The sequence below is a fragment of the Balaenoptera acutorostrata genome, chromosome 13 (assembly GCF_949987535.1).
Source record: "Balaenoptera acutorostrata chromosome 13, mBalAcu1.1, whole genome shotgun sequence".
Taxonomy (NCBI): Eukaryota; Metazoa; Chordata; class Mammalia; order Artiodactyla; family Balaenopteridae; genus Balaenoptera; species Balaenoptera acutorostrata.
In genome coordinates, this window is record NC_080076.1 from 72,413,059 (window position 1) to 72,426,584 (window position 13,526).

Here is a 13,526-nt window from a genome sequence, read left to right on the forward strand (position 1 = left end):
AGCCACTAACTCATCTCAGACTGTGTGGACTTAGTCTTCCCATTTTTGCATGAAAAAAACCAGAGGATGTTGCATTTAAGTAAGGAACAAGAAGTGATGAAATTCTGGAGAAGCCGCCTAATTGTTGAGAGAAAAAAAAAATAAAAGGGAAGGAAAATCAGTGAAGGAAGAATGGAGGAGTGTTGGATGGGAAGATATTATTTGAGAAAAAGAATCTTGAAGCTAAGGAGGGCCTTAGGGATTCTTTAGTCCAGAGGACACACACACACACACGGAACTCTTAGTTCAAATGAAGTCTCACCTGGAAGCCCATTCCAGTAAAACCACTGACATATTCACATTTATTGAGCACTCATATTCCAGGCACAAGGCTCAGCTCTTTTCAAACATGAGTCATTGATTCCTCCCAACAACAAAGTAAGTAATTTTCTTAGCCCTGTTTTATAGATGAGAAACTGAGGCTCAGAGAGCAAGAATCCCGCCTAAGATTGGGCAGCTAGTAAGTGACAAAACCCACCTCAAGCCTGTCTCATCCAAAGACCATCTCCTAAGTGCCATGTGATAAGCTCCCAATCTTTATCACTCTAGTTGGAAGTGGAGGCTGGGGACCCTGAGCCCTCGGGAGCATGAGTTCACAGACGCTGATGTGGCGCCTCAGCTGTGTCGTCAGCTACCTGAGGTTGGCTGTTTCACAGACAGCTGGACCAAACTCCAGGTCCCCCTTCTACCGGGTAGCTAAGGGGAACTTGTCACCCATTCTGGGATGGACAGACTGTTAGGGAGAGTTAGGCTACGTTAGCTGTGGACGAGGCACATGCCCACCCAGGAAGTGGAAGAACAGAACACAGGAGTCCTGACCATTGCCCATTAGCTATGTAAAGATGTTTTCAGTTTTGTCCTCAGGAAACCTTTGAGGAATATCCTTTGTGTCTGAAGAACCGTGCTGATGGCAGGGGGCAGATGAATGATACTCTTTTAATGGGATTGAGTGTTTTGGATGTACCTTTAGTTCTTGCTGAAGACACATTTCCTTCCCTCCTCCCCTTTCACCACATGCACGTCACTCCTTTAGGGTACTTGAAAAGCCTTCCCAGTTTAAAAATCTTGCTAGGTGCACAGTGAACCTAGTTCCTTCTCCAGAGTTTCTCCATAACCTGGAACAAAAGGAGGGAACTTCTGTTTACCAAGCACCTGTTACACGCAAGGCATTTTATATCCTACCTCACTGAGTCCTCACAACTGTACTCTTCAGGTATCACGCCCACTTTTAAGGTGAGGAAACCAAGGCACAGAGAGGCTAAGGAACTTGCTTGGAGTCGCTAGGTTTGAACCAGGGTGTGAGACGCATAAGGCGTGCTCTTTCCACGCCACCCAGCCGCCCCAGTGATGCTCGGCTTCATTGCATGCACCGCCCTCAATTTCAGCCATTGTCAGCTGCAGGAACTGCTCTGTGAGGGATGCCCATTCATGGCCCTGGACCCTGACTTTCCTCCTAGGCTACCACTGTTGGCCATGTGGTCAGTGACACGGCAGGGAGGAATTCTTGGGTGAGGACTTGTTTTCTTCATGGCATGTCCCAGCTCCAGGCTGTCAGGCAGGGGCAGTGGCTTCAGATCCCAGCAGGTGGATGTGGAGCAGCCTACCAAGGGGCTAGGCAGCTAGAATTATAGGGGCAGTTAGGGAGCAGGGGAGGCAGTTGCAGCTAAGAGTGATCCCAAAGTTCTTACATATCCACCCCATCCATCTATCCACATACCCATCCACCCATCCACTCACTTATCCATCTGTCCATGTGGCACTTCACCCCACAATCAGAACACAAAGGTGGAGAAACTGATTTTCTTGTTTGCTGTGACACCTCTCACTTCTCCCAATCATTGTGGGGAAGTGGGGTGACCTGCCAACTGGGAGTGCCTCTGCCCTGATTCACTCCAACCTTGGGCAAGTCACATCTCCACGCTGAGAGTTTGGGGAGCTGGAAAAACCTCAGAGCTGCCTCATGCAGGCCATTTCTCTTATTTCATCAATGGGTGACAGAGGCAGAGAGTGGGGAACTGACTGGCCAAGGTCAGATAAGGAATTAGTGTTGGATTTGGGACTGGATGCCAGGGTGCTGCCACTCATTTGTAAAGTGGGAATGGGAATCCTGGCTCTCCTCACTTCCTGGGATTGTAGGGAGGACCCCACAAGATAAGTGGTGGGAAAGCGCTTTGAGAAGTGAGGTCACCAGGGCAGAAAGTCCCAGAGATGCAACCAAGGCCCCAACTGCTGGGCCAGCACAGATCCCACAATGACCACAAGGGGTCAGCAGACGCATGTGCACTCAGCTGGGATCTGCTGGAAGGCACATACCTGTGAGCCAGGGCCTGGGAGGGAGACCAAATCATTTAATTCCTGGCGACCCCTAGCACAAACAAGAGGATGGATGCATCCCAGCCCAGCCCATTGTTGAATCGGGAAGTGTTACTTGGGTATTACAATTCAGAGCCTCGTCCAGCCGCTGACTCGGGAACTCTGCAGGGCTTTGAGGGCTGAGCCAGGAGCAGGCCTTGACTGGGACGCCCTGTCTCCCCCAGTAACCTTTCTCTGGGCTTCAGCTCTCTCACCTGCAACTGTTCCAAGGGGGGTGGTGCTGGTGGCTGATGTCTGCACTTCCTTCTGTTCTCAAGCCTGGGATGTGGCACAGAGCTTTGCACACATAATGCTCCATAAATGTCTGCTGAGTAACATTTACTCAGGAGCAACTCCTGCCCCGAGCAAAGCCAGAAAAATCCAGGTCAGCTTGTGGCCACAGATACAAATGTAGATGCTGGTTTGTGTCTCCTTTACCCAGGAAAAGAGATGCACAAGCTAAGAGGGAGGCAGGGCAGCATGTAGCTAAGAGCACAAATTTGGAAGGAAGGCCTCAGTTCAAATCCCAGGTCAGCTGCTTTGCAGCTCTATGCCCCTTAACAAGTGCCCTGTAAAATAAGTCGGTGTAGATTTCCTCTGCTGTTATGCAATTAGATCTGGCTTACCTCTTGTCCCTTTGCCAAATGAGAATATCTGGCTGGAAGCTCTGCGTAGGGCAGAATGTGAAATAGCAGAGTCAGGAGGGTTGTGTTCTGTGGTGCCGACATCCACTCTGCCACCCCTTGCTGACCTCAGGTGTTTCATTCAGTTTCTTTAGAGAAGAGACATACTGTTTTCCGCCTGGGAGAAATGTTACCTGCACATTGCAAACTTCAATGTAGAGAGGGGTAGAGCAGTGGGTTGGAGCAGTTATCCTCCCACCAACCCCGCCCCCACCCCCGCCGTCCCTGCTCCAGGTTGTACGTGAGTCTATGTTTATTATACACTGAGCAGATATAAAAGGATATTGGAAAATATGTGTACGGCACACAAATAATACAAGAGACCCATGGGCTCACAAACCTGTTTGAGGAATAAAATCCCCCATTTTAGTTCCCTGTTCTCGCTCCTACCCTCTGTCATAACCTGTTGACTTTGAGCCCAAAGCCTCCCTGGATTCTCTCAAGTCAGCTGGCTCCTACCTCCCCTTTAGCTGGCTTAGACAGTGTTCTCAGCTGCTGCTTCCACCTGTTTTGCTCATAAGAGCTCTCATCCTCTTTCCATATTCTAAGCACTTGTTGAAATCTCTCATTCATCAGTGATCCATCTTTCTTTCTACCTTTCTTTCTTTTTTTTTTTTGGCCATGCCACACGGCATGCGGGATCTTAGTTCCCCGATTAGGAATCAAACCCGTGCTCCCTGCAGTGGAAGCTCGGAGTCCTAACCACTGGGCTGCCAGGGAATTCCCTCAGTGATCCATCTTTATTTAAAATTGAAACACCCCCAACATGGCCTTCCCAAGCCCTCTTGACTGTTCTCTTTTTCTCCATGGCATGTCACCTTCTAAATGATTTATTTGGTATATTTCTGTCTCTTCTTACTAGAATGTAAGCTCCAGGATGGCAGGAATTTTTGTCAGATTTCTTTCACTGCTCATTCATCAGGGCCTAGAAGAAGACTTGGCATATGATATGAATTCAATGAACATTTGTTAAATAAAGTCTTCTTTCTATCTCTATTGCTGTTGAATGCTTAGTACTTCTGGAATTTTTTATACTTTTGTTTCAGTGGGGTCTCTTTGGGTCTCAAGAAAGATGGAAGGCAAACATGGGTTCTTGTTAGATACCCTGAGCTAAAAGTCTCAGTGTCAGTGGTCCTTAATGTGGAGGGATCATGGACCCCTTTAAGATTATGATGAAACCTACCACAAATCGGCACTTACACTTAAAATTTACACATAATTTATGAAAACCATACACTTCATCTTAAGGACCTGTTCTCTTAGACCATTTCTGGAAAGATGTGTAGAAACTATCAACACACTAGCCCCAGAGAGGAGGAAGAGGGGAGTTCTTCTTTCATTATGTATCCTGTATACTTCAGTTTTATATAGTGCAAGCATTAAAACTAAAAATTTCAAAGTTTTAGAAACCAGTTAAATATTTTAAAGAAACCTATGTTCTAACCCCTTGAGGTGATCACAAGCTCACATGTGTTCAGGGGCCAGGGAGGTCAGTGCACGTGGCTTTAGGACAATAGGCAGAGGTGGGAGCTGTGGTTAAATGGAGCTTGCACACCCCACCCCAAGATGCTTAAATGCAATGGCATGAAAAACATGGTGTTGATCAAACTTTTCTGGCCTGTTCTTTTTTTAAAATATATTTATTTATTTTTATTTTTGCCTGCGTTGGGTCTTCATTGCTGCCTGCGGGCTTTCTCTAGTTGTGGTGAGTGGGGGCTACTCTTTGTTGCTGTGCACGGGCTTCTCATTGCGGTGGCTTCTCTTGTTGCGGAGCACGGGCTCTAGGCGCGCGGGCTTCAGTAGTTGTGGCACACAGGCTCCAGAGTAGTTGTGGCGCACAGGCTTAGTTGCTCTGCAACATGTGGGATCTTCCCAGACCAGGGCTCTAACCCGTGTTCCCTGTATTGGCAGGTGGATTCTTAACCACTGCACCACCAGGGAAGCCCGGGATAGATTCTTTAAAATCAGTGATGTTAACCTTTCTGGGATCACAGACTCCTTTGGGAATCCCATGGAAACTAGGGACCTTCCCCCTAGGAAAGTGCACAGACAGGTAAAACTCCATAGGCTACTGCAGCATCTTCACAGACCGCCAGCTAAGATTACCCAGGGATGTCCAGGAGCTCCAAGAACTTCGCTTTTGGATGCGTTCCTTGTACTAAAACGCTCGGCTTACTAAACTCTTTCTCTATTCCTTTAGAGAGCCTGAACTATGTTGCCACTTGCGGCGAAGTGCCCTGGCCGAAGCAGAGGCCAGCTGGCCCCGGCGGTGGTGGGGCGGTGGCTTCGGGCCCCTGAGCCTGGTGGCAGCGGGAGGGACCCATAGACAGGTTATGGCTGCCATGGGGGGCGGTGGGCGTCCTCCTCAGCTTTTAGCATCATCCGGCTGGGCCCCTGCGCTTCGGGCGCTTGTTCTGGGTTTCGGGGAGCGAACCTGCCCGGGTCAGAGGCGGGGAGCTCCGGCGCGGGGCCCGCGAACAGAGCTGCGCTGGGAGCCGGCGGGCTCCGCATTCATCATTGTTCCCACAGCGCCTGGCACGGGTTGGGGCGCAGGCAGGGATGGTGGTTCGAAGCGCGCCGTCCCTTCCGCGTCGCCCGCTCGCCGAGCTCTCGCCCCACAAGCATTTCCTGGGCGCCTTCCAAGGGCCAGCCCCGGAGCCGGGAGCTGGCGACGCAAGGGAGGGACGAGGGTCCAAGTCCAGCCCGCTGACGAAGACGGCGCGGGGCGCACGGGCAGCAGAGGGACCCGCGCGCGCCCCCGCCGCGCGCTCGTGACGGCGCCCCCGGCCCCGCCCCAGGCCTCCGCCTCTCGCTTCCCCCCTCCCCCCGGCTCGGCCGCGCTCCGGTCGGCGAGCTCCATGGGGAAAGCGGCCGCTCTGTGCCGAGGCGGTGGCTGTAGCGGCCGCTCCCGCGGGCTCTCGTCGTTCTTCACGGTTGTCCCCTGCCTGTCCTGCCACACGGCGGCGCCGAGCATGAGCGCTTCCACGCCCGGCTCCGAGCCGGAGCCCAAGCCTCGGCACCAGCCGGTGCCCCAGCCCAAACGGGATCTGGTGTCAGAACAGGAGTCGGAGCCAGTTTTTGAGACGGTGCCAGGATCGGAGCCTGAGTCCAGGAAGATGTCTGAGCCAAGGCCAGGGTTCAAACAGGAATTGGAACTGCTACAGGGGTTGGGGACCGGGTCAGGGCCCCGGGAAGAGTTGGGCTCAAGCCTGGGGGCTGGGCCCTTCACCAAGACCCCATCCGAGCAGGTGCTGACGCTGGGGCCAGTAGTGGGGAGCGTGCCCTTGACCAAACTCGAGTCCGGGTTGTTGCCGGCGTCAAAGGCCCCGCGACCAGGGCAGGTGAAGACACATCTTGGGGCTCCAGTGCCAGGGAGTGGCACGCCCTCCGCTCTCCCGATGGTCTCACTTCCTCTGGACAGCTTCAAGGGCTGGCTTCTCAAGTGGACCAACTACCTGAAGGGCTACCAGCGCCGCTGGTTCGTGCTCAGCAACGGCCTCCTGTCTTACTACAGGTATGGAAGTGTCAGGGTGGGTTGGCTGAGTTGGGAGGGTGGTGATGCTGCAGCCATGGTGACAGAGGGCATCCAGAGTTGGAGGGCACTGCCATTGGCCTAGGGATGTTTGGGAACGAGCACTCCAGCAGGAGAAATAATGCCTCTGGCCAACCTTCAAGGGCTGGGGCCCTGACCTCAGGCAGGGGAGCCCCTGTGGACATGACCTCTGGCAAGCTTGGGTCTAGGGAGTGAGCAGTGATGCTGGAGTGAGGGAGTGATTTGGGACCTCGGGACCCCTCTGGTCCTGTTAGTTGTGGGACCTGGGGCAGCCAGCCAGAGTCAGCCCCCAACGTCCTTGATTCAGGAGCTTTCTGGTTCAGGAGCTAAGATCACTGTATTAGGGACTGAGGGGGACAGTAACCTTGTTCAGTCCTTGGGACCCACTCACGGGAAGGGCTCCTGCTCCCTCCTCAGTTGGTCAGACTATTTCCCACTTTTCCTGGTGCCTGCTGGTTGCTGGGCCTTGGCCTGGGGGCACAGCAGACTCACAGACGCATCAGACGTGGCTTCTGCCCTTCAGGAGCCCATCTTGGCATTCAGTGGAGAACCAGGAAGCGTCCCACCGTGGCCTTTCTTATTCTAGAAGCAACGTGGGATTCAACAGTGAAGTCCAGTGGTGAGATAGCTAACACTGTGTTCCACTGAAATGGATTGAAAGGGGGAAAGATCCTGAAGGCCGTCTAGGTATATTTCCTGGGGATGGTCGGTTTAAACTTTGAGATCTCTGATCACTCTATACTATCAATTCTCAAACCTGAGCGAGCACTGGAATTCCCTGAAGGGCTTATTGAAATATCAAGTGCTCAGCCCCGCTGCTGAGTTTCTGCTGCAGTGGGTGTAGGAGGGGCCTGAGATTCAGCTTTTCTAACAAGTTCCCAGGTGATGCTGCTCTGGGCCACAGTTTGAGAAGCACAGCTCCATTGTCATTGCAGACAGGAGGGCCCTGCCATTCTGTTTGCTGAAGCTCGGGTCACTTTGCTCACTTCACTCAGCTGGGCAGTATCTCTTCAGGTCAACCACCGGAGCATTTATATGGTCCTTCCTCGCCTTTTTGGAACACAGCTTCTAGAGGATAGTTGAGTCTGTGATGCCACTGAGAATTTGGGAGCTCCACTGAACTTAAGTGATGGTTCCCACTCAAAGTGGGGATCACTGTCTTTAATTCCTGGCAGGGGAGAAAGCTGACCTGTATTTCTATAAATTTATTTATTTTATTTATTTTATTTTTGTGTTGAGTCTTCATTGCTGCACGCAGGCTTTCCCTAGTTGCGGCGAGCGGGGGCTACTCTTTGTTGTGGTGTGCGGGCTTCTCATTGCGGTGGCTTCCCTTGTTTCGGAGCACAGGCTCTAGGCGTGAGGGCTTCAGTAGTTGCAGCACGAGGGCTCAATAGTTGTGGCTCACGGGCTCTAGAGCACAGGCTCAGTAGTTGTGGCGCACGGGCTTAGTTGCTCCGCGGCATGTGGGATCTTCCCGGACCAGGGCTCGAACCCATGTCCCCTGCATTGGCAGGTGGATTCCTAACCACTGCGCCACCAGGGAAGCCCTGACCTGTGTTTCTAATATGTTCATCTCATGTGGTGTCATTGGTCCCCCTCGGCCCACTCGGCTGCACCATACAGATCACAGGACAGAGTGTTCTTAGAATTTGGCAACTGAGCAAAAAGAGATCCTTTTCCAAATGGTGTTTTTATCCCACTTCCCGTACTCCGTCAGGTGTGTAAACATTTTACCAAGGCATACAATGATAGGGATCATCAGTGATTTGCTATAAATGTCACTCTGTCTTCTTATAGGCAAGGGACATAACACATAGGGCATGTCGACTGTGCACCACACTCTCTGTTTTATGTTATGTTCCATTTATTGCATCATTGAAATCACACTGTGAGGTGGGTTCCAGGATTGTACAAATGAGGAGTTCTGAGGTTTGCCAGAGGGATGTGGCTTGTCCAAAGTCACTGGGCAGGGTAGGCAGTAGAGAGAGATTCTGACCCAGGCCCTTTGCACTCCAAAGTCTGTGCCTGTCCCAGATGTGTGTCCTAATGCCTGTTCATCCTTGAGTTCAGCATTTCTGAGTTATGTGCATTTTACCAGCTACTAGTAGGGGTCAGTATTTGAGGTCAAGGTAATGTTTATGAGTCTAGGGTCCCACAGTGGCAGGAAGGCCTAGTTCTAGTGGAAGTAACATCTGACCTTATGTATTTTTATTTTATTTTAATTGGAAGAGCAAAAAAGTCCCTCTTTTTTTCTTAAGATAACTATGTATAGACAGTTAGCATTTCAAGATTATCTCAAAAGTACAGATTCTCTGGGTAATTAAGAAAAATTCTTCTTGCTTGCTGATAAGGTTGTGGGGACAAATACTGGTTTTGGGGGGAGAAGGGGGTGGGGACAAGTTTTCTTGTTGTGTGCTTGCACAGTCCAGCTCTGTAGTTTCATTTGTGGACACTTCTAGATTCCAAGGTGGGCAGAATTGTTGCTCGACTCACTTGGGTAGGATGAATGATCCCTGACATTTGTACAGCCCTCTCCCTCCTTTAGCCCCACGTGAGGCTGGCCACGAAGGTGTCTTCATTCCCATTTTAGAGGAAGGGAAACTGAGGCCGAAGGAGCAAACTTTAGTGGTGTATCCTGAGGCACCCAGCTTGCGGGCTGTGCCTCCAGTGCCACAGGAGATGAGTCAGTCTCCAAGTGCAGAAAAGGCCTGTCCGAGGTGGAGCTGGAATCACCACTTCTCTCTGCACTCCAGTTCTGCCTTCTGGAAGACGGCTTTGGTCTGCTCTTCCTCGGGCCTCGCAGCACTTCAGATGTTTGACACCACTCTCCTGTCCCTGCTTCTGGTCTGAATCCTGCCTTCCAGACCAGGCCTGGCTGTCGTGCCTGCTGGCTCAAGGACTGAGCGCCCTTTGGGCCTGCCGCTCACAGTCCTGACAGCGCAGGTTATCCAGGGCTCCATTTGCACCCAGTGCCGGGCATGGGTCACCTCCTCCAACCTGCCCCAGAACCCCAGTTCTCAGTAGTTCTCCAAGTGTGTGTGGTTGGAATAGAGGCAAATTCAAGTGCTCGGAGCTGCAAACAGAATGAGAGAACTTTTATTCATGATCTCCTTTCCTTAGGGGTCAGGTAGAGTCGGCTTTAGTCCTGGGATGACAGCTGGGGAAGGAATCAGAGCTGCTTCTCTTGCTAGCTTCCCTTTTGGAAAGACCACTCTCTAAATTTTTTCTTTTAATTAAGCGAAGCCTGGTGTTTGGAGAAAATGTGGGCACGTGTCTTGTCCTCCCTCCCTGATCCCATCTTCCAGCCTTCCCCCCTCCAAGATAACCATCATCCAAATCCTGGTCACCATCCACTTTCTTTTCTTTTTATTTAGTTTTATTTAACCTATATGCAATTTTTTTAAAAAAACACATTTTTCATTTCAACCATTTGAAACTTTATAAAAAAGCATATTGTACAGCATATGATTTTGGGGGACTAGTATTTTTTTTTAATTTATTTATTTTATTATTATCATTATTTTTAAGCTGGTGGTTTTTTGTTTTTTTAAAAATTTATTTATTTATTTATTTATGGCTGTGTTGGGTCTTCGTTTCTGCGCGAGGGCTTTCTCTAGTTGCGGCAAGTGGGGGCCACTCTTCATCGCAGTGCGCAGGCCTCTCACTGTCATGGCCTCTCTTGTTGCGGAGCACAAGCTCCAGACGCGCAGGCTCAGTAGTTGTGGCTCATGGGCCTAGTTGCTCCGTGGCATGTGGGATCTTCCCAGACCAGGGCTCAAACCCGTGTCCCCTGCATTGGCAGGCAGATTCTCAACCACTGCGCCACCAGGGAAGCCCTGGGGGACTAATTTTGACTGCTTTATAACAGCCCAGGATGTGAGCGCACTTTTTACTTATTCATGCTCCTCTTGATGGGTGACTACAAAAATGTTTGTACACGTGCGGGCGTTCCTCTTGGGTGAAATCACTGGGTTGTGGAGAATGTGAACGCCAAACTCTTTTCCAAAGCAGTTGTGTCAATTTATAGTCCCACTGGCAAGAAATAAAGAGATTTTTGTGGATCTCTATCCTTTGCTGAACTTGGTATTGTCAGCATTGATTTTGCCAATTAAATGGTTATTGCACTGTAGTCTTGACCTGCATTTCAATCCCCATTATTTTTACTTTGATAGAAAATCAGTGGGGGTTTGGATTAGAATTTCTCCACTAAGTATCGCTTCCTCGAGTGCTTCTGCCCTAGATTTTGCTGGAAAAGCTCATTCTATTGCTCAAGTTTATTCTAAGGGAGAAAGTACATAGTGCCAACAGCTGGGCTTAGTAAATTTATATTATCAAGAATAAAAAGATGCTCTTTGTAAATAGTGTCACATATAGAAAGTATTTCTGGGAGGTCTGGGTTATTGTTGGCAGGTTTTTACTTCTTTCCAACAATGTGCTAGGAATATTAATACAGGAGACGAGGTTCTTATTCCATTGCCTGGCACTCTTAATCCCATATCTATTTGAATATTCGAATATCAATAAGGGGAATATGGTTTTGTGCTCTTTTTTTTTTTCTTTTTTGGTTGTTAGTTCCCATTTAAAAAATTTCATCCCCAGTTCTCATCTCCCAGGGAACATGGAAGAATTCATAAATGATGCAGAATTTTCAAAGGTATTAGCCCCAGCAAATCCTTACGGAAAGAGTGTTTTGAACATAAGTTTTATCCACATTAATGACAAAATTGATTTGATTAAACAAAATTTTGTTTTGTTGTATACAAGTTGCCTGTTTGGTGACATTATAAATGACATCTGTTTCCCAGGAAATGATTTCAAACAAAATATGAAACGAAAATGTTTTGTTTTAATTTATTATTGTTCAGACTGATGTATGGGTAGGAATGGCAAAGCCAGTTAGCAAGGAAGGGCTCAAAGAAATTAGTCTGGGTCTGTAAGAAAGAAGGCTACAGCCAAGTGAAAGTAAGTTTTGAAAGTCCTCTGGCTGAGGAAGCCCACTGAACATATGGTGAGCTGGGCCCACTTTGGGGTGGTGGCCAAGACATCTTTGCCTCTAGGATGGATCAAGTACTCCTTCCTCCAGTGGGGCCAACTCTCAAAGGCAAACTCTCATGGAGACTATTTTTTTTAAAATAAAGTTTTATTGGAACACAGTCATGCCCATTCATTTTGTCTGTGGCTGCTTTTTTTTTTTTTGGCCGCGTGGCTTGTGGGATCTTAGTTCCCTGACCAGGGATCGAACCTGGACCCCCAGCAGTGAAAGCGCAGCGTCTTAACCAGTGGACCACCAGGGCGTATTTTTTTTTTAATTAATTAATTAATTTATTTATGGCTGTGTTGGGTCTTCGTTTCTGTGCGAGGGCTTTCTCTAGTTGCGGCAAGCGGGGGCCACTCTTCTTCGCGGTGCGCGGGCCTCTCACTATTGCGGCCTCTCTTGCTGCGGAGCACAGGCTCCAGACGCGCAGGCTCAGTAGTTGTGGCTCACGGGCCTAGTTGCTCCGCGGCATGTGGGATCTTCCCAGACCAGGGCTCGAACCCGTGTGCCCTGCATTGGCAAGCAGATTCTCAACCACTGCGCCACCAGGGAAGCCCCCTACCAGGGCGTATTTTTAATATCAGTTTAGGTGATGCTTGAAGGATGGAGATGGAAAAGACTATCCAGTTGCAAAGTGTCCCTGAAAACATGAAGTTGAAGGTGCAAGTCTTCAGGTTAAGCCGCTGGGGTTTCCACCTCAGAAGGCGGCCTTATTATATTGGATTCAGCCTTAATTTGAAACATCATCCAGTGTTTCATACTATGAGGCCAGGTAGGAGGCTGAAAAGGAATGCCCAAGTTGATAATGTGTAAACATTGGTTTGAAGTCCGTTTCTTTAACGTTTAGCACGAGGGTGTTGCAAAGAGCCTGCGAGTGGACTGGCAGAGTGTTTTGGAGAAGCACAGTGCATTCTTAGCAAGGTCTAGTGACACGAATTATGACTTCCCCCCACAACCCGCTCCCCTTCCTGACCTTCCTCTTTCTATGAATAGCTGAAAACCTCTGAGTCACGCTTGCTGCCTCCTACCTGCCTCACCCCACATCAGATGGAACTGCTGAGCCCTACCTGTCTCCTTCCTTTCATCCATCCTTCCTCCCCATTCCTAGCACCACATCCTGGCTCAGGTCTGCCTTCTGCTGAGCTGGTGCCCCAGCCCCCAGCTGTTGCCCTGGACAGGGTCCCCGGTGTGGTGCCACCTCCCTCCCCGAGGGCCCTGGATTTGCCTGTCTTCTCCAGGCATCTCTTTCAACAGTTCCAACCCCTGTGTTAGCAGTCCTCCACTTTGGGTTTTTCCCATTTGAAATATCCATAGTAGCCCCAGACTGACCTAAGGACCACATCTTCCTCCTTTGGGAGTTTACAGGGTTTGTGTATGGGCATCTCTGCAGACAGCTTTGTGCCAAAGGAACACCGTGGCCAAGTTTGGCATCTTCTTCATGTTCTACATGAAGCCTAGCATGGTGCTTTGCCACTGATACGCCCTCAGTAGCTTGGTTAATCTGAATGGATGAGTGAGTGAATGAATGAGAATTGCCTGCAATTTTATGGGGTTTCAGAAAGCAAGTATGTTAGTGCCAAACTTGGACTTTTCTTAATTTGTTTTCAATTTTGAAAACTTGTTTGCTGAAATAAGATTGGGAAGATGAATTGGAGGTTGCCGGCTTAGCCAGGAGTGCTGGAAAAGTGATAGTTATGAACTGCAGATTATTTGGATATGTTATGTTGACAGATTTGAATGTGTTGAAATAGGCTCCTCCATGAACCAACAGCCTTGTATCTGTGGTCCTCATTTGTATTTCCATAGGGTTACAAGGGTTTGTGCATGTTGTCTCTGTGTCCCTAGGATGATTTGTCACTTCATA

General features: G+C 49.5%; 1 protein-coding gene across 5 annotated transcripts in view; it reads left to right on the forward strand.

Moving 5' to 3' along the window:
* Positions 1-13,526, forward strand: part of OSBP2 (oxysterol binding protein 2) — a 181,133-nt gene that overhangs the window by 7,486 nt on the left and 160,121 nt on the right. For 3 of the 5 annotated variants that reach the window (XM_007170680.3, XM_057526003.1, XM_057526004.1), the window contains exon 1: positions 5,931-6,588. The exons of the other annotated variants lie outside the window; for them this stretch is intronic. In XM_007170680.3, the coding sequence (XP_007170742.3) occupies positions 5,933-6,588 (656 nt within the window). In that variant the 5' untranslated portion in view covers positions 5,931-5,932. Of the gene's footprint in view, positions 1-5,930; positions 6,589-13,526 lie in introns of those variants that run through there. 5 annotated transcript variants of the gene reach the window in all.